The sequence below is a fragment of the Glycine max genome, chromosome 19 (genome assembly GCF_000004515.6).
Source record: "Glycine max cultivar Williams 82 chromosome 19, Glycine_max_v4.0, whole genome shotgun sequence".
Lineage (NCBI taxonomy): Eukaryota > Viridiplantae > Streptophyta > Magnoliopsida > Fabales > Fabaceae > Glycine > Glycine max.
This window is the reverse complement of record NC_038255.2, coordinates 38,250,724-38,278,626: the sequence shown is the minus strand read 5'-3', so window position 1 is coordinate 38,278,626 and position 27,903 is coordinate 38,250,724. Positions and strand designations below refer to the sequence as shown.

The window sequence follows — 27,903 nt, the reverse complement described above, 5'->3', positions numbered from 1 at the left end:
AGATAGTGAAACAAAAGAGATTTAATTGACAAGATCATCCAAAAACAAATCATGCAGGAATGGAGAGAAAATAATTTGTCTTGGATCTCACTCTTAGGGTTGTCGATCGAATCTCTCAAGGTTCAAACCTTAAAACGAAGTTTAAAAACGTATTTATACCTAAGGTTCTAATGGGCTTAAACCAATATAATCTAGAAATGAAAAACACAAAATATTAAGGCCTCGTTTGCACCACGACCAAAAAGTTGCCCCCAAAATATGGTTATTAAAGTTAACAATCCTACCTCAAACACATCACGTCTGAAAGTTATAAACCCCAAAAAATTGAAGATGAAATTGATATTTGAAATTCACATATTTTAAGAAGACATTATTAAGTCCATTTCTCGTACATTATATGGAGACTTGACAAAGGTAACATTCTAGAACAATATATAACTTGAAGTGTTAATTCTAACATTTAGGTGCTAGAATTCTTTCATCAAATATAAATCATTCCTTTAAATCGAGCATTTTGTTTAGTGCAGTAAGATAAGCCTCTACACTTGAAGTAACAACATCCACCCCTTCTCCGGTTCCACTGTTAATTAAAACACAAAACGTAGAACATTAATTAATTGTTCGCGTGCGAGATTAGTACAAAAATGATATACCAAAGCAATCAACTTTTGGATTAACAATACCTAAATGTTGGATAAATTACGTTTCCATTCAAAGCAGGAGTTGGTGATTGCTTATTCTCTCTACGAATTACAACACGTGTAGTTGCAATTGCATCAGTGCCTTCTGTAACTGTACTTAGTGAGTACTCAAGTACTTTTACAGTTTCCTGCATCAAAAGGTGTAAGATTCCTACATCAATACTATTAATAATTGCTTGATAATCTAATTAAATATTTTAAATGAGAAAATGTGAAAATGTCTATATGATTAACAATCCAGGAAACTTCCCTATACAATGATATAATCAAGAAAACTACATAGTACGTTTAGATAAAGATTTTATCTTCCCAATGTCATGCTTAAACAAAAATAAGATTGACAATGTCTTATGCATAACCTTTTAGCCCATTATTTTTCCATGAAAACCCTAAACTTTGGGAAAAGGGGAAAATCATAAAATTTTCAACATTTCTCTCTAAAAAGGAGAGTTGTTAAATTCCAAAACATTTCTATAGAACGCACAAAATAGCAAATTAAACTATAGAAATGGGTAAATGCTTATAATAGTAAGCGATGGGATTAAAAGGAAAAAATAGCAATAAAGAACTTATCAAACTTCAAACCTTCACGATGAGATTGATAGCCTTGTAAGCTGAATCTACTGGTCCTACACCAACAGAACAAGCAACATGTGTGATACCATCACTAGTGACAAGTTTGATAGTTGCTGTTGAAGAACCCATAGTTCCACAAGTCACCTACATTAAAAGATAATAAGATATTGCTTAATTTTTCCTAAAAAAAGTGGGAAGGCTTTAAGCTTTATATACTTTAAACTTTAAAGTCTAGTATCTTGTAAAGCTTATCAATTCAACTGCTTCTTATTTGAGTTAAATTCACCAAATACAGATATCACATCAAAAAAACTAGTCATATAGTCATGCTGGTTCCAGTGGGAATGTAGTATACTTTTTAGTTCACTCTTAGTGAGATAAGCCAAGGTTATGCTGGTGGGATTTTCATGCTTATTATGTATTTGTTTCAGTTAATTGTTGATGATGTTTCTCTACCGTGCATTTACATTCAAAGGAATACCAATAATTTTTTTTATGAAGAGTCAGGATTTTTTCCATGCATATTTGAGGCCTACTAATTTTGCTTCATGAATACAATAGAAGCTGCAAAATTCTTGAAGAGCTAGCTAATATGTTAAGTTTTCTCTTCTTTTCCATTGGAAACATCAGTGTTCAACTGTTATCTTTTGCTCAACTGCCAGGTGCAATATCATGTACTCAATGCAAAGGTATTGGAGTTAATTTTGTAGATTACTTCAATGGACAATTTAAAGCTGGTGAATTGTGTTGGCTATGTAGGTAGCTGCACCATACCACATTCCTTAATATCCCTTTATTTTATCATGTGAGCATGTATGACTTGCTTTGTAATGTATTGTTTAGTGTATAACTATTCGCTTTATATGCATCAATTTCTATCCCTACCCACCCCAACCCCCCCTAAAAAAAAACTATATGCATCATCATTACAATTGCTACTTGCCTGCTATATGCTATTGCTTGCCATCAAGGAGTAATTAAAGAATAAATAGAGTCTATCTAAGCCAATAAAGATCAAGAATGAAATTTCAGCAGACCTTTTACTATATAGCATAAGCAGAATGTGTAAAAGTTGTAGAAATTCTATAACTAATTATGCATGATGTGTGTTGAAAATATACTTTTGTAACTGCATAATATTTTATTTTTCAGTTTTTAAAATAGGATTTAGTAAATAAGTTGGTTTCCTATATTTTAGGAGTAAGTCAGTTTTAATGGATTAGCCTAGTCAATAAGTGGTTTCTATCTTTAAGGAGCGAGTTAGTTTTAAAATTCTGTTTTGCTAATATCTTGTTATCTAATTAGTTTATCTTTTGCTATTTATTGTATCGCTGCGGAGAACAATTTGAATTAGAATAGAATAATTCTATTTCTTCCGCATACGTATTGTCTCTCTTCTCTCCTCTATTTTTTATAATTTCCTCCACAAAACCAACAATTGGTATCAGAGTCTTATTCTTACGGGACTTGTACCATGGAAGGTGAAGCAAGTTTTTCCCACATAACTCTTCCAATCTTTGATGGAGAGAATTATGATCTTTGGGAAGTGAAAATGCAATCCTACATGGAGTCTTTGGATTTATGGGATATTGTGGAAGAGGATTATGAAATATATCCGCTGCCTGAAAATCCCACCACGGCCCAAATTAAAAATCACAAGGAAAGAAAGATGAAGAAGGCAAAGGCGAGGTCATGTTTGTTCACTGGTGTTTCACAAATGATATTCATCAGAATCATGACTCTTAAATCACCCAAAGCAATTTGGGATTATCTAAAAGAGGAATACGCTGGAGATGATAGAATACGAAGCATGCAAGTGTTGAATTTAAGGAGGGAATTTGAGCTTTAAAGGATGAAAGAGTCAGAGACAATCAAAGAATACTCAAACAAATTGTTGGGTATTGCCAATAAGATAAAGTTGTTGGGAAGTGACTTTGCTGATTCGAGAATTGTAGAGAAAATTTTGGTAACGGTGCCGGAGAGGTATGAAGCATCTATAGCTTCAATGGAGAACACAAAGGATCTGTCGAAAATCACATTGACAGAAGTGCTACATGTCCTGCAAGCTCAAGAGCAACGAAGGTTGATGAGGCAAGATCGTGTTGTCGAAGGTGCTTTGCCCGCCAAACATCATGAATTTGATGAAAGCAAAAAGATTTTTTTCAAGAAGAATCAGGCAGCAAGCAGCGAAAATAATGCAAACAACCAAAACAAAGGTAAGGATAAAAAGAAAAATTATCCACCTTGTCAGCATTGCGGAAAATTGGGTCACCCACCATACAAATGTTGGAAACGGCCAGACACAAAGTGCAACAAGTGCAATCAGCTTGGACACGAAGCTATAATTTGTAAAAGCAAATTTCAGCAACAAGAAGCCAATGCTCAAGTTGTTGAGCAGGAGGAAGAAAATTATATTTTTGCTACAACATGCTATTCGATGAGGAGTAGTTCTAAATGTTGGTTGATTGATAGTGGTTGTACGAACCCCATGACATATGATAAGATTCTATTCAAGGATTTGAAGCCAACTAATGTCTCAAAGGTCAGAATTGGGAATGGTGGCTATATTCCAGTAAAAGGAAAAGGAACTGTCGCAATTTCAACGCGTTCAGGTATCAAATTAATATCAGATGTTCTTTATGTACCTAATATTGACCAAAACTTGCTAAGTGTAGGTCAGTTGATTAAAAAGGGATTTAAAGTGTCCTTTGAACATCAACATTGCTTTATCTATGACATTGTTGGCCGGGAAGCTCTAAGGGTTAAAATGAAAGGTAAAAGCTTTTCATTTGATCCAGCAGAGGAGGAGCATACAACCTATTTCACTCAAGTCACACCCATGGAATTCAAGCACAAGAGACTTGGTCATTGTCATCTTGAAAGAATGCTAAACATGAAAAAAAAGAAATATGCAAAAGAAAATTTGAAGAAGTTTCAAATGGAGGAATGCAAATCTGTTAGCACACCAATGAATCAAAAGGAGAAGTTCAGCAAGGAAGAAGGTGTTGATAACATTGATGAAGGATATTATGGGAGCTTGATTAGATGTCTAATGTATCTCACTACAACAAGGTCAAACATTCCATTTGCTCAAAAGAACAAAACTGGAATTTTTGTTGATAATCAAGTAGTCATTGTTATTGCAAACAACCATGTGTGTCGTGGGAAGACTAAACATTTCAACATCAAGGTTTATTATTGATAAAGATGCAACAAAGTGGAGAAGTGAACTTAATTTACTGCAAGTCTAAAGATCAACTAGCCGACATGTTTACAAAGTCTATCAACAAACTTGAACTCAAAGAATTGGAGTTTGCAGTTCCAAAAGCAAGGAGGAGTGTTGAAGATATACTTTTGTAACTGCATAATATTTTATTTTTCAGTTTTTAAAATAGGATTTAGTAAATAAGTTGGTTTCCTATATTTTAGGAGTAAGTCAGTTTTAATGGATTAGCCTAGTCAATAAGTGGTTCCTATCTTTAAGGAGCAAGTTAGTTTTAAAATTCTGTTTTGTTAATATCTTGTTATCTAATTAGTTTATCTTTTGCTATTTATTGTATCGCTGCGGAGAACAATTTGAATTAGAATAGAATAATTCTATTTCTTCCGCATACGTATTTTCTCTCTTCTCTCCTCTATTTTTTATAATTTCCTCCACAAAACCAACAATGTGAATTCCTAATTATGTTTGTTATAGAATTTTATTTCATCCCTGTTAGAATAGTTTATGTATTCTTGTCCATCTGAATTGTATGCATGATGTGAATTCCTAATTATGTTTGTTAACTGATATGGGAGCCATTTCAAAATTCGAACCATATGCTTGTCCCTGTACCATCTGGGAGCATTTAAATAGGTTTCTGTATGATTTATAATCTAATAAGGAGCCCCTATAATTTCAAATCTCTTTCAGTGGGTCTATTGCAAAGTTTATTAAGAAAATCTGGGTTTCTGCAGATTGTAAACACACTAGAAGAAATTCAGGAGAGACATGATGCTCTAAAAGAAATTGAGAAAAAGTTTTTGATTTACACCAGGTTTGCTTGCACGAAAATCTTAGTTTTAAATATTTAATTAAGTTGATAAAATGATAGTAGGTCTAATCCTATTTTATTATTTTAGATTTACCTTGACATGGAAGTGTTAGTTGCTGCTCAAGGAGAAATTTTAGAGAACATTGAAAGTCAGGTTTGTTCACTCTCACTCGCACACCCTTGGTTTTTTGTTTGTATATATGCATGTGTATGTAGAATGCAGGGCACATTTAGTTTGATTTGCATTAATGAGAGGCTTGTTCAGGTCAACAATGCAGTCAATCATGTCCAGAGAGGGACATCTGCACTTCAAAATGATAAGAAACTCTAGAAGAACTCTTGAAAATGGATGTGCATTGTCATCATTATACTGTTGATAATAGCAGCTATCATAGTTATTGGTGTTCTCAAACCTTGGAAGAGTAGCTAGGGTGCTTGAGTGTGGCCCCTTTACCTTTTGTCAATATTATAACAGTTGACTTGGTTGCGAAAGCATATGCAATTATGCGGGTATTTCAAAGGCACATCTTAGAGAAGGATTTTTAAGCTTTTATTTTGTATGATTGAGATGCTTGTTTTGTGTGGTGTGACTGATTTCTGACTATACATTGGTGTTTTTATCTTTTGATTTTTTATCTAAGAGGTGATCATGCGCATTGGTATATCACAGATTCACATTGTTATTTTGATCTATCATTTTTTTAAACATAAAAAGCATTTAAAATTGAATTTTCATGAATTGTATTAAATTGTTATTTGTTGTTTTTTCTTTGTGACAAAAAAAGAATCCATTGAGAGAAATAAGATAAGTACAAATAAGGATAAAAAAATCTTCCTAAAATTACAGACTCCCAATATAATTATTTTCTTCTGGAGTGATTGAACGAAGATGCACTTTTGTTATACATGTCAAATCAAATTGTTTGATGTATTGAAAGCTTTGCTCTACTGTTTTACTAAAATGTTTGATTGAAGATATAAATTTATATTTTATGTTTATCTTTTGCTTTACTTTTTCTTATTTCACTAAATGTAGGACTATACTATTAGAGTATAAGTATCAGATGAAGTTTCACATCGAGTAGAAGTGAAAAAGTTGAGCACCATATAAGTGAAGAAAAGACCAATAAACATGAGTCTTAAGGTTTTTGGTTAAAGTGTGGTATCAAGTTTCCCATCATTGGTGTAAATTGTCTTCTATGGAAGAAGAAGAATAAAGACAAGAAATGTAAAGCAAGAATAACCTAATTTTTAGTGTCCCTTCCAAAGTAAAAGAGTTTTTCCCTTGCTCTCTAAAACTTTAGATAATTTTGTCAGTGTTCAGGAACAAGAACAAGTGGACAAGAAAGGTTGACTCTTTTGATGTACGGGGCATATTCAAGCACTATGGATCAGAGGACTAGGTGCAGTATCTTATTCCTAAAGCTCATTTTTTACAGAGATTTCCTTTCAATGAAAATGGATACTATCATTGTTGTGTATCAATTCCTTTTCCTGAAAATATGCAGGTACAATGACGAGTGTCTTATTGATTGTTGCCTCACTTTCTTTTGTATGGAATAAGGATTTGGATGGTAGCTTCACCAAATATATCAAACTTATCTACCAGCAAACAAAAAATGTCTGGGATTTTTAGATCAATTTTTAGTTAGTGTTTTCCTCAGCAATTGATATGGCCTCTTGTAGACTTCAACTTCCTAATTGGTAGTTTATCACTTATTGTTTGAGGAATAAACAAGTTTCTACATTTGGCTCATACTATACATTCTCTCAGATGAAAGGCCATCATGAATCATGATCATTTGGAACTGGAAGAGATATGTGTTAAATATCTTGCTTTTCATAAGTTATGGAATCCAAAGGCTACATGTACCAGAGAAATCCTATTTTTTGTTTTATCAAACAAAACAAAAAAAAAGTTGTGAATTTTGCCATTGCTATTTTGTTCCATACAATTTCGATTTCAATGGCAAGGACTAATCAAGAGGTAGTTGAGCCGTTCATCAGCATCATTGGCTTGGTAGAAGCAGTAGTACTGTGTTAAGAACCAAGAATTGAAATGAGAAATAAAATAAAAGATTTTATTGATTAGTAAGAAAAGAACAAAAAATAGGAGAGAAAACTCTCCTCCAAGGGTTTCTCCTTCACAAAGGATTTCTCCTTTCACAAAAAGCTAATGCTCGATCAATCTACAAATGATAAGATCCTCCTCTCTCTTACCCTTCTTCCTCTATTTATATCTAATAAACTCCTCTAACTAACTAACTAACTCATTAGTAGTCTAACTATATTAACTAACTCTTCCTTCTTATATCCTAACAATACACCCCTCCTAAAAATCAACCTTGTCCTTAAGGTTGGAATCTAAAAACTGGAATTGCACACTAAAACTTCCTAAAGTTTTTGTCTGATTGTTGGATGGCAACTACACCTCTTTTAGCTTAATTGGGAACGACTTATTGCCCCTGCATGCAAACTGAGGTTTGGTGGCTTCGGTGGTGGGAATGACAAGGGTGGACTCCATATAACTTAATCAGGTTGATTGGCTCAGTACATTCATTCTGCCTTAGCTCCATGGCTAAGTTGTCAGTCATAGATGCAACAAAATTTAATGCTAAAGGCTTACCCAACAAGTTGACATTCCAAGATTCCAACACCATTGTTGTTCCAACCACCTTTATGAATGGTTTTTGTTTCACCATAACAATCTTTTTATGGAAATCTGAATCTTGAAAACAATGTGGTTTGGTTGAATCACCAGCTTCAACTTCCTTCTTGATTAAATCTGTAATTGGGTTATCAAGAAAATTGTCTTCGTAACCCACATTCGCCACTCCATTTTCCCTGTGCTTCTCCCTCTTTATCGATGGATCAACTTCTTCCCCCATAACCTTTTCAATCTTTTTTTTTTCTCTTCCTAACTTTGTTTCATCATTTTTGGTTTCTTCTCCATCACAAAGGGTGTGGTTCTTGATTACTAAACCTTCTTTACTTTTGTTTTCTGATTTCAAGAACTGCAATGGGTCACTGTCACACTCAAAATTGCTACCCTTCAAATTAGTTCCCCCTTCTATGCTTCTATCAAAGCTAGGTAGTTCCACCTCTATCAAAGCTAGGTAGTTCCACCTTTCTTTCCCAAGAGTTAGCCTTTGCTTCACTAAATTCTGACCCACTTCCCTTCATGCTATTTTTGTCTTATTGAGAGACATGGGAATCAAGTTTTTCATTCAATATCTTGCGCAACATGTGTTTCCACTCTGAAATGTTGGTCCTCACTTTCAAGAACTTTGTGGAAGTCTCCCATTTTTTTATGGGGATTTCTGTCTCAGTTGGCTTTTCTTGCTTCAAGATACTCAATCTTTCAAAGATGTGATTACCATGGCGATCTCCGAATCTTTTGATCAAAGCTGTGGAAAATGACTCTTAATTTGAATCTGGGTTGTTTTGGCTCCAAATGTAGAACCAATGTGTTGCAACATCCTCCATGCTCATGAATGCATATTGCAACTTATGGAACAAAGGAATTTCTTGTACCTCAAAGAATTTTTCAACCCTAGCAATCCAACCAATTGGGTTTGTCCCCATGAACGCTGGCAGCTCCACCTTTTTAGCCCAAATTTGTGCTTCCTCCATCCCTAACACTAGCTTCTCCTCAAAGATCCGATAGGTCAGACCAATTTGTTAGGAATCGAGAATTGAAATGAGGAAGAAAATAAAAGATTTTATTGACTAGTAAGAAAAGAACAAAAAATAGGAGAGAAAATTCTCCTCCAAGGGTTTCCCCTTCACAAAGGATTTCTCCTTTCACAAAGAGCTAATGCTCAATCTACAAATGATAAGATCCCCCTCTCTCCTATCCTTCTTCCTCTATTTATATCTAATAAACCCCTCTAACTAACTAACTAACTCATTAGTAGTCTAACTATATTAACTAACTCTTCCTTCTTCTTATATCCTAACACACTACAAAAACTTAATGTAGTTTTCTTTTCTGCTTTTTTTCCCTAATTATAAGAGTGCTTATAGGTTTTAATTGGGATCAAAAGAAGAAAAAATGTAATGTAATTTGAAATTTGAATACTATTAATCGATCAAAGTTAGGGTTTTTATACATTGTTCAATGGTTTTAATTATTTATTAGTGTTTATTGCTTTTGTTGAAAATTTTGCAAAAGATGATTGATTTGTATACCCAAGTTCTTTCTCTTGGTGAAATTTGCATTCGTAGTTAATTGATTTTTTTTTTCTTTTTCAAATATACAAATAGATTGTCCAATACTTTTTGGAGGGTTTGTAGTTAGTTCTAGAATGTTGGTTTTACTAGAGGCATAATTAAGTGCAGATAAGGTGAAGAGCTTGATCTTACCACTGAAATTTTCTTTTTCTTCTTCTTTTAAACATGATATGGGGTTAAAAATCGGAGTGCTGACAGGCATCAACCGTAAGGCAATATGTTAAATGATAGTTCTTGTAGATGAGCAATGAGGGCCACCTAACTTTAATATGCTTTGAAATTTTTGTGGCATATATTATGGGTCTCTAGTTTAGCCATTTGTTTGACCTTGGATGATAATTGATCAGATGCTTACACATAAGTTCTTAGAATCTTATTGCTTATTGCGATAATATTTTTTTTATTAGTGATCCATTACTCTTATGCGAATTTTTGCTTCTAATTGGTCTACACGGATTTTCTTATTGTTATCCTATAAAACTAGTATTTGGTGAATGGTTTATTTGTACAGAACAAGTTATGTTTAGCTTATCTAATTAAGACTTGATACATTTTCAGTTATATATCTCCTCTTCATTTGTAAATATCGGTTCATGTCAAAAGCATAGTGGTAATCTCAATGAAGCAGCCAATGCACATTTTAGTGAAGAAGACAAAAATCTAACGACTGAATATACTTTCTTTTCCATTAGTGAGCAAGTGATCATTGGGAATTTGCCATGCATATTTTGGGCTCATTCTATCATATCTACAATACTTGAATAATTTATGCACTGATATTCTGACCACTTTTTTTTAAGAAGATGAATGGAGAACCAAATATTGTTAATAGAAGTGCATTAAAATTTTTGTTTAAGCTTTTAATGTGTCTTTTAAAATTACATGGAGGGAAATAAAGAGAATAGGCTATATTTTTTTAAAAAAAAATGATATTCTACATCGATCATGTAATTAAACAATGTAGAAAGTGACTATACAACATCAGTTATAGAAAAAAATCAATAAAATCAATGTAGAAAACACACTTTCTACATCTATTTTGATCAAAACTAATATTGTAAGTACTATACTATATCAGTTCTAACATTGGTTTTGATAGAACCAATATTATATGGTACTTACAACATCAAGTTTTCTAGAATTGATATCATTTTTTTTTTTGTCTATTTGCTATTGTACTACATCAGTTTTGAAGAGAACCGATATTGTATAATGAATTTCATTAAAAATGATCTACTTTTAACAACAATCGTTTCTGTATTGATTTAAAACAAATGTTGAATGTCCAAAAAAATGATGTTAAATGTCAATTTTGTAGTTGTGAGTTTACCTGCAAACCATCAAGCTTCCAAATAGGTTCATCATGAGAAACTTGATTTGACACCAATGCTTTGAGGTCAACATCGGTAACTCTCTAAAGACACCAAACACTTGAGTTAGACAATAGAAAGACATTAGTTTCAAGAAACGGTCAAAATGATTCACTGTTAACAAACATCACAAGAAGACAACCACAATTATATAGTTTTAAAAGACTTAAATATATTTTTTATTTATGATAAATAATTGAATTTCACTTTTGATCACTATTAAAAAAATAGCCTTTCATACCTAATAAATTTAAAATTTTATTTTTGTCCCCTCAATTTGTTTAGATGACACTTTAAATAGTGAAATAAAGTTATTTGGATAGCACTTTAGGAACCAATTTAAAAAAATTATCAAAGACGACCAAAGGCAAAAAAGTTAATAGAAAACCAAATACAAAATTTGATCATTTATCAAATTATTCAAAAAGCCTTAATTCCTAGTGTTAATGATTATTGTAGTTGCAATACATGATTAGTTTGGGCATAGAAGTGTCATGTGATCATCTCCTTAGTAGACATTGCATTCTATTTGGTGTAGTCCAAAGCAAAAAAAAAAAAAAAAATCTATTTGGTGTAGTAACTAATGAGCTATGGTCTACACGTACACATGACATAATTTTTGGGTTGCTTTTTTTTTTTTTTTTACCATAATGCATAATGAAATTTCTAGTTTTCCTATTGTATGATTTGCAGCAACAAAACTGAAAAGAGTTTTGCTCAATGGTAGCAGAAGAATGCAGAAAGAAAAGAAAAGATAGAAAGAAGAAGAGCACAAGGATTATAGTGGCTCGGATTTGAATCCTACATCCACTCTTCAAGATACTCCATGGACTTTTATTGAGAGATTGGAAGAACTTTACAAGAGCAAGATTGCTCACACTTTGATATCTCACACACTCAAAAAGTATCTCACCAAATTGTTTGTGATTCACTCACATGAGTCACCTAGCTAACACTTTATATATAAGGAATACACAAGCCTAAAGTTAGTTATAACAGAAATAACTAACTTAACTATCATGGCTTCTTCAATTAACACTTAGCCAAAAAACAACTATGGCATCTAACTAACTAAGCCTAATGATGATCCACTAGTCCTCACACCTATTTATTTTGCTTCTTTCAAGTTTTGGTTGATTTATTCATGCTTCATGATTTTGGATGTTTTCTATTTATGATTAGACATTAATTTAGTGTTGCAAAATTTTGTTCTCTTTTTTGTATAATATAGGAAATATAGATGTGTTACTACAAAACCAACATATGGTGAACATAATTTTTTTCTGAATTGAGTTCATTTGTACGGTGCACAAATAAAAGTATAGTCACCCCAAATAATTTTAGTAGGTTAAGTTCTCTGTACACTTTTGAGTTAAATCAAGAGTAAATAAATCCTTTAGCACTTACAAACAAACTCATCACTTCAAAGGAATATGTATGCTAAAAAATCATGAAACAATCCATATGTTGCGCCGACACGCATCTAAAATCATTTATCATTTGACCTTAATTCTATGCACAAAATAAAGAATAAATACAACAAATTAATTATTTAACATATAAGGAGTACTAGCCATACTTCCTCTAACACTCTCTTTTGGATACTTTCGGTGATTTGTTAAAATATATTGAAAATCATCAACTTTCAATAAATTTAGGAGAAAGAAATATTAATTGAAAAGTAAAACCTATCAAAATTGTTGATTTCAAATAAATTTTGATCTATTACTAAGAATATTCAAAAGAAAATGTGAGAGAATATGGCCAACACTTCTCTTTAACATATAGACAAATCACCATAGACATGACTTGTTGACAAAGTTAATGTTAAGTACATATAACTATATATTTATTCTTGATTGAAAATGAAGCATGAAAAGGAAAGAAAAATAACTAATTCTCAACCTTTTTTTTCTCGGCTATTGCTTTGAAGTTCCTAAACACACTCTCAACTTCTTCATCCCTAAGTTCATAGCCAAGCTGAAAAGGTAAAGAGAATAACTCATGAAAAATAAAGGAAAACATTCAGAATGACTTAGAGTATATTAACGAAAATATTTTAATACCTCTTTGAGACGACTTTTCAAAGCTTGGCGTCCACTAATAGATGCAAAAATGTAAACGAAGGAAAAATGAGTCATAAATTGATTATATGAAGTCTATGATACAAAAGAAACAAAACAATCATTACCAAATTACAAAAAAAAAAAACATAAAATAAACCATGAATCAATGATATCACATAGAAACAATTGGTTTTTTTTTTTTGTTTAATTTCACATTCTTGCGTACAAATACTATAATTTACTTCAACATTACTCATAGTGTTAATGTTTTATTTGTTTTGAACTTCTTTTATTTTTTTAATTCATTTATTTTCATAAAAGTTTCAATTATTTCATCTATAAGTTTCTTGTATTTCAAAACTTTAAATTTATTTTTTATAGTTATATTCTTAAAATTCAAACAATAAACATAATAAATACAACCTATTTTTTATTAACAAAATATAAAATTATTATCTCTCTTTTTATTTATTTGTTTATACATACATACATATATATATATATATATATATATATATATATATATATATATATATATATATATATATAAGTGCGAGTGTGCAAATGTGTGTTAATTAAATAGAGAAAATAAAATTATACATAAATATAATACTCATCGAACACCAATTTTTTTACTTTGTTACAAATTTATCCTTACAAGTCTTGATAAAAAAATGAAAAAATTCTATTGAATTTAATTTTTGGTATATTTCATTAATAATAGCTTAGCTTTTTATACGAACTAATATTAGGTTAGTTAAGGCAGAGAGTCCAAATCTTAACAAAAATAAAAATTGAATATGTATTTAGTTTTTCTTTTAATTTCTTTCATTACGAATACATTTAAATTTTATTTATATTAATCAGCTTAACAAATGAAATATCAAATTCTTTTATACATATGCATAACATTTTTAATAGATATCTTGTTTAATGTAATAGGAAATAAAATTTTCTTTAATTTTTCAATAGAGGACTATTGTTTTAGAAAAAATTCAATATTTTAAAAAGACATTGTTTAATCATTAAAGTTTTAAAAAATAATCATTAATTTATATAATATTGCACATATATATATATATATATATATATATATATATATATATATATATATACATATATATATATATATATATATATATAGAGAGAGAGAGAGAGAGAGAGAGAGAGAAGTAAAATAGACTATAATATAAAACTATTTTTAAAAATGATACGAATATTAATTACTTATTTTAACTAATTTGATAAATAATTATTTGAATAATAGCTATATATTAATATATACTTTAGTACAATAATTTTTTATTTCTTTATTATTTTTATGTATTATATTTATGATAGTTAATTTAATAAATACTATACTTACAAAACACACAATGAATCAAATATTTGTGTAAGTTTTTAGCTAAAAAATGTTGCTAGATACTTCAACATTATATTGATAATGTTTATTTTGATTATAATTATTAATGAATATAAAAAATTTCAAATGAATAATTAATTCAATTAAATTATCAATTCTTTCCTTTAAAGATGCATTAATAATAAATTTAATCTTTTGAATATTAGTCATATTAGATCATTTAAATGTTAAATGCATATAAATGATCTATACTATAATTCCGTCAATAATACTTCCTAAAAAGATTAATCATTTATTTGATATTGTAAATTTTTTAATAATTGAAATGACATGAAGTGATTTTTCAAGCTACAAAATAATTTTAATATTCTTAAGTAGTTTATAATATTTTCTTATTAAAAAATATTGATATAATATATATTTAATGTTATTATTAATAAATTATAAGTGAATAGAAATATAAGGATAAAATATTTGTGCATATTATACAAATCCTTGTTCCAAATAATTTTGTACCTAAATTAAATGTAGGGTTGGATCAGGTTTAGGAAATATTTAGATTCAGATCTATCAATGTTAATTAATTTGTGTTGAATCGGTCTCTCCAAAAAAAAAACAATTAAAAAAATTATTGGCAACTCAACCAGAACCAAGTCGATCATCTAATATAAAAAAATAAAAACAATGAAAATATTAAGAATGGAAAATCATTATAAAATGAAAGAAAACTAATAAATAATATCAAAAGCTGAAAATATATATAGAATTACACAAAATAAAAATTATTGAATTAAACAATATAAAAATTTAAAATTTTCCAAAATAGTATGTGTTCACATAAGTTCGAATTTTTTTGGGTTCTGTATGTTTAAATTCAATACCCAAATCAGTGGGTTTGTAAATTAAAAATACAAATTGAACTGATAATTCCAATCAATCTGAATTTTTCTCTCTTTAGTTTGGTTTAGATTGATTTAGTAATCAAGTCGAATCGGAATCGTATCCAGCCCTGCCTAAATGACCTAGAAGTGTTTTTCTGGAAATTGTTATAAATTACAATTCCATTCCATTAATTGATATAAAAGAAGAAAAATCTCACAAGCTTTTATGCTGTAAAGTTTCATCCTACTATCTTATAGAATAAATTCTTGTATAAAGGTTCACAAAATATATAGTACAAAAGAGTTCTGAGAATACCTTAGCTTCCCTAGTACCATATTAACTCCACTGGACTTTTCATGACCAATATCTTCGGGAGACATTATTTCATATGTAGCTCTATGCTTTAACAATCCAGCCTACAAAGTAGAATTGAAAATAGAAAAAAAAAAAAAAACAAGGGACAAAATCAAAGGATTACTTAATATGGACTTATTAGCAAGCCAACTAAAATAATATAATGGATGAGTCTCAAATACAATAAATATACATATATATATATATATATATATATATATATATATATATATATATATATATATATATATAAAAATCCAAAAAGTTTAATTACATTTCACGTGAAAAAAAAAAAAAGCAAATGTGTAAAAGGAATCAAAACAAAGTTCTAATGCGAATTTGATGGAGTTCTGTAAGGGTTAATTATTTGAATTCATCAATTTAGTTTAAAAGGTCTCATTTTTTTTTTTACCAAATGTGTTTTATTGCTATTGTAATTAAATTTCAAATGAAAATAAATGAAAAGAACTTCAAGTCAATTATTAAGGAAATAAGGGTCCGTTAAGGGATCTCCATTTGCACCTCTATATAAGAGTCAGTAGGCCTAGAAGGCTCCTATGCCAAAAGAAAATGCTCTACATGACTAAAGTCAAGGCCAACGGCATTAGTACAACTGTTAATTTCTACCTTGTTCCATTCTATTAAGGATTAGAAAATAGATGTAATTGAATATGTTTTTTACATGTGTTATAGACCAGCAAGTATACGAAACAATACAACAAACATTATCAAGCACAAATATTGTCCAAAGGCCACCACGCAAAATCATCAAACCACAACATCTTAAGGATTTTGTGTAAAACTAATTATGTTATGAATTGGTGATCTGGCAGGATAGGATTGGATAAATTAGAATATGGTTGTCTGCCATTTTAGTATGTCCGTTAGTGTCTGTCATTTCTTAGTATAGTGTCAAATTCTGTTTTTATCTTAATTTCCTGTATATAGACTACTTGAATGTAAGGAAAAGGCAGATAGAAATAATACAATCTCCCTTCTTACCTTTCCTTTTGGAGGTCCTAGCCCTCGAAGCTAGTCTATTTCTTTTTTCTAGTTTTGTGCCTATAACACTTGGTGCTTTCATTGAGTCTGTTATGGCAGAGTCCACATGATCAAAGACAAACTTGGACCGTATTGAGGAAGTTATCGTCAAGCTAGCTTCTAACCATCTTCATGTTACCTCCAAATTGGACGAGCTACTCCAGCGAATGACCATTTTGGAGACAACCCAGCAACAACAACATTGATCACCACCTTTGTCTTCCTCTTCAAACTCGTTCCCTCCTTCTTCCTCATCGCATGTTCCACGAATGAAAATGGAAGTTCCCCGATTTGACGGGTCGAACCCCTCAGGTTGGATCTTAAAGATTACTCAATTTTTTAAGTATCATGCCACTCCAGGCCACGAGCGCCTCACCATCGCATCCTTCTATACAGAGGGTCATACCTTGGCTTGGTTCCAATGGATGACAAAGAACGAATAAATTTCACCGTGGGCGGGGTTCCTTCAAGCCCTTGAGGCTCATTTCGCACCGTCGCACTATGACGACCCCACCGGAACCCTCTTCAAACTCTTCAGGCACGATTAGTAAGTACCTTTCACAGTTTGAGACACTCGCCAATCGCATTATAAGGTTTCCAATGTTGTTTCTCCTGAGTTGGTTTGTCTCTGGCCTAACGCCCGACATCCTCCGCGAGGTCCAAGCCCTGTAACCACTCACGTTGGTCCAGGCAGCGTCGTTGGCGCGACTTCAGGAAGAAAAGTTACTTGACCATCACTGTTCCTTCTGCGGCAGAACTAACCCGACTTCCTCCCCTCCACCGCCATCACACACATTTCCCCACACACTCCCTCAACCATTGTTACCTTCACCCCCTCAGCCACCCCCTTTCCCTATTAAGCGCTTCACCCCAGAAGAGATGTTGATTCATCGAGAAAAAAGGTTATGTTTCAATTGCGATGAGAAATTTAGTAGAGGGCACAAACGCTTAACCTCATGATATAACCCTTGCTCCAGATTCATCTATTACCCTACCTCTTTTTCCAGAACCCTACTCGAAAGACACTGTGGACTCTTCCCAGGCCCAAATAAGTTTTTATGCCTTTTTGGGCCATTTAGCCCCTAAAACACTTCACTTGGTGGGTCGGATATCTACTCAGAGGGTGATCATCCTCATTGACGGAGGAAGCACTCATAACTTTGTGCAACAACGTATGGTGCGAACCCTGGGCTTGAATGCTCAGCCCACTCACCTCTTACGAGTAACGGTGGGTAACAACAACGAAGTTGAATGCCACCATCTCTGTGTCGAAGTCACGGTTCACGTTCAGGGCCAGAGCTTCACTGTTGGCCTTCATGTCCTTCCCTTGCGTGGGGTAGATTTGGTTCGGGGGGTTTAGTGGCTCAAGTCACTTGGACCTATCCTAACTGACTACAACGAGCTCATTATGAAGTTCGTGAACAATAATTGGATCATTGAATTAAAGGGTGAGATAGACTTTACCCTTCAAAACATCACCCCTTCGTAACTCAAACACTTGGTACAAACAAATAGCGGGAGTGGGTTCTTTCATATTCGAGTGATTCCAGTCGAGCTCCCTTCAACCAATGTCACTGATATTGAACTCCCAAATCTAAAAATACATTCCTTAGTTAACAAATTCCACAAACTTTTTTAGACACCAACAACTTTGCCTCCTTCACAGACCACCAACTATACCATTCATCTGCTTCCTAATTTTGAACCTGTGAATGTTTATCCCAACCATACCATTCATCTGCTTCCTAATTCTGAACCTGTGAATGTTTGTCCCTATAGATATCCATATTTTCAGAAACAGGAGATTGAGACTCAAGTTCGGGCTATGCTTCAGAATGGAATCATTCACCCAAGCACGAGTCATTTTTCGTCACCTGTGCTCCTGGTTAAGAAATGCGATAGGTCTTGGAGGTTTTGCATTTACTATCAAGCTTTGAACTCAATTACGGTCAAGGACCGTTTTCCTATTCCCACTATAGATGAGCTTCTGGATGAGTTAGGAGGTGCTTCTTGGTTCTTGAAGCTAGACCTTCTACAAGGGTATCCCCATATTTTGATGAAGGACGATGACGTAAGCAAAACCAGTCATTATGAATTTCAGGTCATGCCGTTTGGGCTATGTAACGCCCCCTCCACCTTTCAGGTGACAATGAATAGCATCTTTGCTCCTCATTTGCGTAAATTCATCATTGTCTTCTTTGATGACATTCTTGTTTATAACAAATCCTTTCCGGAGCACCTCACACACCTGGAAACAACCTTTCAGGTACTACTTACAGGGCAATTCTTTTTGAAGTTGTCCAAATGCTCATTTGCGCAGCGACAAGTGGAATACTTGGGGCATTTAGTTTCAACAAGTGGAGTAGAACCCGTTCCCGCAAACGTTAAGGAAATTCAAGATTTGCCACAACCTCGCACTATGAGAGCCCTATGCGGATTTTTGGGTTTATCAAGATTTTATTGGCGATTTATAAAAGGGTATGCATTGATTGCCACTCCTTTAACCAACTTGCTGACTAAAGATCATATTCAATGGTCTTTAAAGGCTCAGAAGGCGTTTGACACCTTAAAAGATGTTGTTTGTAAGGTTTCGGTGTTATGGCTGTCAGACTTTTCAGAACCTTTTGTTGTCGAAAAGGACGTCTCTGGGGTAGGAATGGGCACTATCTTGTCTCAACGAGGTCATCCAATAGCATTTTTCAGTAAACCATTCTGCCTAAAACTTTTGCATTCATCAACTTATGTCAGGGAGCTCGCCGCCATAACTACAGCAGTTAAGAAGTGGCTCCAATATTTATTGGGTCACCACTACACTATCCTAACGAACCACAGGAATCCAAAAGAATTGATGACTCAAGTTGTTCAAACTCCAGAACAACAGATGTACTTAGCCCGCCTGCTTGGGTACAATTATTCCATTTAGTATCGGTCGGGAAAAGCCAACACCGTCGTCGACGCTGTATCAAGAATTCCAGAACCTATCGTTAGACAATTTCTAATATTAACTGAACCTCACTTTGTTTTTTTGCAGGAATTAAAGCGTGAATTACAAACCCACTAGGAATTCATTAAATTCCGTCAGGAAATTGCAGATAATCCTGAGGATCATCCAGATTGTGTTATCATACAAGACTTAATCCTGCAAAAGGGGCACATATGGCTTCCAAAGGTGTTTTGTTTTATCACGACCCTGCTCATCGAGTTCCATTCATCACCGACGGGAGGCCATATGGGAGTAACTAAAACTCTAGCTCGAATTAGTGAAAATTTCACTTGGTCAGGAATGAAACATGACGTTAGTCAATTCGTAGTTGCCTATGTTGACTGTCAGTGCACCAAATATGTCAACAGAAAATAGGGTGGTTTACTTTGCCCCTACCAGTCCCTTCTCGTCCATGAGAGGACCTCTTCCTTGACTTCACTGTGAGTCTCTCGATGTTTTGTGGACACACAACGACCTTGGTAATTTTTGACCGCTTCTCAAAAGAAATCCACCTGGCCAAGCTCAAGTCACACTTCACGACTCACACTATTGCAATCCTTTTCATGGACATTGTTGGGAAAATTCATGGAATGCCTCATAGCTTGGTCTACTATCGAGACCCATTGTTCATCAGCCACTTTTGGCAAGAATTGTTCCAACTCAGCGACACAAAACTTTGTATGAGCTCTGCCTATCATCCACAGACGAAAATGCTAAATCGAGTTGTCGAACAGTACTTACGAGCCTCCGTTCACCATCGCCCGTTGTCCTGGGGTAAGTTTTTGATATAGACCGAATGGTCCTATAACATATCAATTCATTCAAGCACCAGACTTTCCCCCTATGAAATCACCTTTGGAAGAAACCCCCCAATATTCCCCAACACATAGCAGGTTCTTCAAGCATTGATGCAATGGATGATTTTTCGATAAATCGCAAGACACTGTTCACAAAGTCTGAAGAAGAAGCTTATTAAAGCCCAGGAAACCATGAAACAGTTTGTGGAAAACCATCGTCATGACATTAGTTTCAAGGTGGGAGAATGGGTCATCGTCAAATTACGGCCTCATCAACAAACTTTAGTGAAAGGTAAACCACACTCTAAGTTAGCCAAACGCTTCTATGGGCCATACCAAATTCTAGAGAAAATTGGACACATGGCATATAAACTCAAACTTCTGGATAACTCTTGTATCCATCCTGTGTTTCATTGCTCCCTTTTAAAACCTTGTCTTCATCCTTCGAAAGCAGTTATCAATGGGTTTGAGTTGCCCCCTACTATTGTTGATGATTATCCTATCATTTCTCCATTGGTTATTCTCAACTCGAAGTAGGAGCATTCTGAACATGAACCTCAGTTGATGGTTTTAGTCCAATGGAAGGGTCTTTCACCAAATGATACTTCCTAGGAAAATTGGAACAAGATGAAAGTTGATTATCACCTTGAGGACAAGGTGTTACTTGATGTGGGTAGGAATGTTATAGACCAGCAAACACATGAAGCAATACAACAAACATTACCAAGCACTACGAATGTTGCTCCCACCATTGTCTTCAATGTCATCTCCATTATAATCACCATTGCCACAGTCGTGTTGTCACTCACTACCATTGTCAACGCCACAACCACCACCATGATCATTATCGTTACCATTTTTACCAACACAATCATCACCATTATTATTATTGTCACAACCGTCACTTCTATTGTAACCATCAAAACCACCACTATCACTGTCATTGTTACTACTGTAATTATTACCACCAATATTGTCGCCGCCGCCAATTGCTAGTTGATTCATATCATGGTGTTCATTACTTTTATCATATCATGTTCTTATCCTTTAAGGTATATCTTATCTTATCATATTCTGACCACTAAATATAACGTAAGAAAAAGAACTAATTACTAAAGAAATAAATGAAAAGATTTTCAATTCAAATCTCACAACGCATGGATGATATATGTATATATATCCACCTACGATATTCAATTTGAAATTTCGCATAAATAAAAAGAAATGTAATACAAGTGAATTTTGGATAATAAACTAAAGTGATTGCTAAAACTTGTAATTCCATTTTATTAATAACATCGTTAAACTATATGTAGCATAGTAAATGAAAATCCATAACATGAAAGTTCTAAGATTTACATTACATGAATATAATGATAAGTGGATTGTCTATGTGGTGTAATATAATTAGTTAACTGCAAATGCATGCATTTAATTTCACTAACCTGGTGAACGCCACTTTCATGGAGAAAGGCATTATCACCTACAACAGCTTTGTGTGGTTGTAAATACATACCAGAAAACTCTTCGACCTATTGTTAAAGATTTTATTAAAAAATTGAATCAAACAAAAGTTAACTTAAAGGGGAAAAAGTTTCCCAAAATTGATAGAATAGTTTGAAAATATAAAACCATCTTGCTTGTCTTCAATAAGTGCCTTGTATTAATTCCAGTATACAAACCACCTAAGACTTGATCTCCCCTGCATTTTAGGGCCATCACAACCTTGAATAAAAAAATGTAAAATAAGTTATAATACATTAATTAAGGTAAATGAATAAATTAAGTGCCTTGAGATAGTTAATAAAAAGAAATAGAAGAGTAATATAATCATTTCGACGATAGGCATATATGGGGTAAAAAAATATATAATCATTTCATTAACAGGTCCAATATGAATTGGAAATTCGAACCCTGATTGAGCGTTGTAATTCTGTCACCAAGTTACTATAAGGAATTTTACGTTGATATTTCAATAGAACATTGCTCCATTAACATTTATTAAATTCTTTACACAATATAAAGATGATTGACACCAACCTCTTCTAATGAGGCATTACCAGCCCTTTCACCAATCCCATTAATTGTTACTTCTAATTGCATTGCACCAGCTTGAGCAGCCTGAAAAGCAATTAAGGCTAAATAAAATTATCAATATCTTATTATTGGCTACATTATGTGGTAGAGTTATGTGTATACCTCTATTGCGTTTGCAGTAGCATGTCCAAGATCATTATGACAGTGCATAGAAATAATAACATTTTCTGCTCCAGGGACATTGGCTTTTATATCAGCAATCAATTGTCTAATCTCGAATGGCATTGTTATGCCCACAGTGTCACCTATGCCCAAAGTTGTTGCCCCAGCTTTGATAACTTCTTCCAAAATTTGATAAAGAAACTCTCTATCCGATCTGGTCTCATAATGGTTGAATAATGTAATAAGAAGAACTCAAAATTCATGACTATATATATCAACATTTGACACCAACAAAAATGTATATAATATTCACTTCATACAAAATTACACTATTTACACTTATTTATTTTAATACTACTTAATTTTTACTTTTAAATATAGGGTTAGTTTGCTTATTCTTATTTTTTTCAAGTAAGCATTTTTTTAAATAAAATAAAAATTTTATTTTTTTTCTAATATGTTTGTTTAAACTATTTACTTGAAATAAGTAATTCTATCTATTTATTAAAAAAAAATTAAAAATCACCTATTTTAAAATTATTTTTTAAGTTTAAACAAAATCACCCATAAATCATAAATACTTCATTTGTCTCTAATTATAAGACTCTTTTAATTAATTCACACCCCTTAAATAATTAATTTAATTAATCACATTAAATTTATCAATTATTTATATTATCATTTTAAAATTATTCTTTTATTATCACTCTATCCATTTAATTATTTCTCATTAATATTTAGAGAGAAAATAATTAAATATATAAAAGAAAAAATAATTAATACATCTATAAATCAAAAAAAATATCTTATTAAAAAAAATAAACAAATTTTTAAAAATAGTCTTATAATCAGGAAAAAAAAGTATAAGCTAAAAGCTATTTTAAATAATGTAGGAAAAAATGCATTATGAATCTTATTCTAAGTGATAACTAATGCTACAAAACAAAACAAACAACTTAGTGTATGTTTGCGAATGCGATCCAATCGTGTTGAACGGAAAAAATAGACTTTCTGAGGCAAAATTTCCAAAAGCAACACCCATGTTGCTTTCCCGTTGCATTGAAGCCAACGGAAATACAAACACAGCCTTAACCTCTGGAAAGATGAGGCAGAAACGTGGGTGTGCAACGTAGAATGAGCACAAACTAATAATTTGTCCGATATGATTGAGTTAACGCCTACCCTTGTCGTGTTTTTTCTTTATGATCACAGTAGTCTCGTCCAAGCACTTTGGCCAAACGATAAAAAGAATATGGACAAGCGCAGTGGCATCGTGATTCGTTTTTTTTTTCAGTAAGAAGGTGAGCGTGCATTACTAGGTGTTGGCTTAACTGGTGTACGCAGGTGGTAGCATTGTGTTGGTGCAGTGTTTGGTGAACTTTGTGAACTACTGTGAGTGAGCAAGGAAAATGCCAAACGAGAGGGTGTGTGTACCCGCGAGTTCAGGGACCTAAGAAGAGGGGCAAAGGGTGAGTTTTATCAGTGTGTTTGCTTTGGGTTGGTGATTTCAAAATTATATATAGTGAGTTTAATTACCACAAAAGCCACAATTTTTGTTGCCTTTAATTTAAAAATAATGTTGAGCTTAAGTTTCCGCCAATCCAAACACAGTGAAAATTAAGAACAATGTTACATCTTACTTTAGGGTGGATTGAAATAACTTGAATTCAATACTCTGCATCTGTAGAGAGGAGAGGTGAGGAGAGAGAATTTAAAATTGAAATAAAAGAGAGATGGAAAAAAAGGAAAATGTACATATAGAAAAAAATGATAAAAAAATATGTTTGTTGAAAATTCCTTTAATTTATCTCATCACTAATGTATTTATTATTTTTTAATTTTTATTGGCTATGTATGTGATTAATCAATTAAGATTCTCAAAATACTCTTTTATACCGGACAAAGTTGGCCTTTAATCAAATTTTGTATTGACATTAATGTATTTCATTTACTATTCATCGAATTCAGAAAAATACTTGAGAAACATTTTATAATTTGATCATAAAAAAGGGACAAGAGAGTAATAAATTCTCTTAAACACATTTTTTTACTATTAATTGAAATTTATTATAAACTGGTTATAAATTCTCGAGTTAACTCTTACAAGTTTACTTATTTTCTGCGAGTTGACTCGTGTATAAACTCTCTTTTTAATAGATTTTATAAACTCTAAGTAAATTCGGTAGACTCTCGAGTTTATCATCGAATTAACAAGTCAGTAAGTTAAAAAAATAAGATTAAAATATAAATCTTTTTTAAATTGGTATGTTATTTTTAGATATTTTATAATTATTTTTATATGAAGTAAACTCTTACAAATCTACAATTTAAGTCTACAAGTCGAGTCTATAAAACTCTCATGAGTTTACTTAAACTATCAAATTTGATAATCTTATTATAAATTATAAATTTTGATGAATCTCATTTTTTATGTAATGAATTTAATTTTATATTTTTTAATAAATTTTAACTATTTCTTCCATCTTAAAATAAGTATCATCATAAGTTATTTTACACATACCAAGAAAAGTTAATAAATAAAGGAAAAAATGCTCCATCCATCACATAATAAATGTCATCCTTTGTTGTTTTGACATAGATCAAACAAAACCAATAGATAGATGAAAAAAATAATAATTTTACAAAATTAAATTTATTAAATAAATGAAAGAATAATATTAATATTACATTCAAAAACTAAAATGACATTTATTATGAGTATTACTAGTAAAAAGGAATAATTAATATTACATTGAAAAGTCAAATAACACACTTATTTTAAAAGAATTTTTTTTTCTTCAAATGCGATATTTATCTTGAGACCAACAAAGTTAAAATTTTACAAAAATTAAACATTAATATATATTACATTTAAAAAGTTAAAGAGACACTTATTAAACATGTTATTGAAAAAAAATAATTAATATCATATACAAAAATTAAAATGAAACTCAAGATAATCTTTTTTTTCAGATGCAGTAGTTATTTTAAGACCCAAAGAGTAGTAATTTTGTTAAGAACCTAAGTTAATTCTTTTAATTTGTGTAGTACTACTAATAAATACAAAGAAAGCGATAGAACCTGGCTGCATCTTCGGAACAGAACTGGATGTCACTGCAACCTAAACTGCGTGCAAATTTGATCATATCTTTAGCTATTTGAAGCACCTCTTCTTTAGTCTTATTGAGCTTGTACTCCATGTGAATGGGGCTCACTGCTATGAAAGGCATAAGCCTCGGCCTCTTGGCGTATTTCAGAGCCTCCCACGCTGTGGCAATGTCCTTCTCATTGCACCTACAGAGGGCGGCAATGACGGGAACATAGCCATCAGCATCACAGTTGTTGCCAACTTCTTGTGCTATCATCTTGACAGCATTGAAGTCTTCCTGCGACGCTGAAGGAAAGCCTCCTTCGATGACATCGACGCCAAGCTTCGCGAGCTGGCGAGCAAGCTTCTGGCTGGAAACCATGGAGGCTCCGGGGGCTTGCTCGCCGTCGCGAAGCGTGGTGTCCAGGATGCGGACATAATGCGGGTCGGGGATGCGGTTTGGAATGTACTCGGGGCGAGAGCGAGAATAATGAGTGCCGTTGGTAGATGTTTTGGCTGCCATGGATCAATGCAAGATTGAAGATTCAGAAGAAAGAAGGATTTTTATTTTTATTTTACTAAGGGAAGAGATTGTTGTTTGCACACAAAAGAGCACACACTGAGAACAAATATATGCATGAAAGATCCGGAAAATATTATCACCAAGGCAAAGACGTAAGTGCCGTGGTCCCGCATTAAACATCACGGGAAAACGAATAGTGATGCAAACCATAAATACACAATCATATAAGTACGGAGTACTAGGTGTGTTTTTCCAAATAAATATTATATAACTTGTTCCCAAAAATAATTGTATAACACCCGATGGATCTAGGTCGGCAACATACACTGAATTTTATAGGATAAGATTTCTATTCGATCTCTCAAAATACACTCTAAAGAAAAGGATGAGAAATTTTAAATGTGACTTATAAGTAAGGATTAATTTTATAATCAATATAAAGAATTGAAGTTTAAAGAGATACTTTGGATCTCATTGGAAGCCAGAGGTCTTAATTAAGGTAGTTGAAAAAAACTAATTATATAATATTATTTAAGTATATATCTATGTTTTCTCTCCTATTTTTATGGTATATTTTGGTTGTTTAGTTAAATTCTAAAAGTTTTGTTTTTGCCAATTTCAAAAAAATTGTCTATTTTTTATTCCTCGAAAATTTTATAAGTTGGACTTTAGTCCTTTTTTTCAAAAACAAATTGTCAATTTTTGGTTCCTTTAATTTTAAATGCACAATTTTCCGTCCTTCAAATAGTTTAAATAACATTTTATAAAAAGATAAAAAAAATTGATTTAAATATCGCTTGAAAGACTAAAGCCGGTGGAGTTCAAATTAAAGGATAAGAAGCATAAAAAAAATTACAAGAAATAAAATTCAACTTTTCAGATCTCAGAAAAATAAAAACACATTTGAAAAAATATTATATATGAATCTGATCCGTTAAATAAAATATGCTATATTCAATTATTAAAGTAGTCCATTGTGAAAAATTCCCCTCTATTTCTTGGTTTTTCGTGTACACAACAGGTTGATTATAATAAAGCATTGGTACCTTTTTAACTAGTACTAACAGCTCTCTTATACCAAAGAGGTACCAATCGATTATAATAACAAGTTAGAATAAAAGACAAACAATTTAAATAGAGTTAACAATTAAAATAAAGTTACAATATAATATAAATCATGAACGGTTCCAGAGCCTCCTAGTTGAATTATATTATATTTTTTATTAGAAATAAAATACAATTAAAGATTTTACAATTAAAAAAAAAACACAATTATAAGAGCAGACAAAAGGAAAGATCGATTTAGATGGATAGAAGATATTCCTCAAATGGACACAGTTAGTTATTTCATTTTAAAAAATATAGAATATGATGATCCAAAAATTTTAACTTTATTTTCCCATTTTTATAAGAAAATTTGGGATTTGTAAGCCTGCAAAGGTGTGCCCTTGATATTAGTTTTCAAAAATATAGAAGTCCTTTACGGTTAGGCTGGTGCTTCGAGGAAAATAAGATCTTCGTAAGACCCAAAGAGTGTGGGTTGTTAGTGATCTTTAGTACTTGGCTTAATATCCAGAAAACTTATACGATTCTTCTTTTTAAAAAAAGTATTAAAGTGGTCCATTATGGAAAATTCCCCTCTATTTCTTGGTTTTTGTGTACACATCATGTGGATTGCTACATTGTAATACAA

At 32.2% G+C, this 27,903-nt stretch overlaps 1 protein-coding gene across 1 annotated transcript; it reads right to left on the bottom strand.

The window, feature by feature from the left end:
• Window positions 1–336: 336 nt before the first annotated feature.
• Window positions 337–26,490, bottom strand: LOC100776166 (probable 2-isopropylmalate synthase). Its single transcript, XM_003554021.5, has 12 exons — window positions 25,681–26,490; window positions 22,600–22,813; window positions 22,441–22,521; window positions 22,033–22,125; window positions 21,846–21,932; window positions 15,541–15,641; window positions 12,981–13,014; window positions 12,820–12,894; window positions 10,875–10,958; window positions 1,287–1,421; window positions 684–829; window positions 337–580 (listed from the first exon to the last, which is right to left on the bottom strand). Exons 1-12 carry the CDS (start codon window positions 26,208–26,210, stop codon window positions 493–495), a joined length of 1,668 nt encoding a protein of 555 aa, XP_003554069.1. The 5' UTR covers window positions 26,211–26,490; the 3' UTR covers window positions 337–492.
• Between the last annotated feature and the right edge of the window lie 1,413 nt (window positions 26,491–27,903).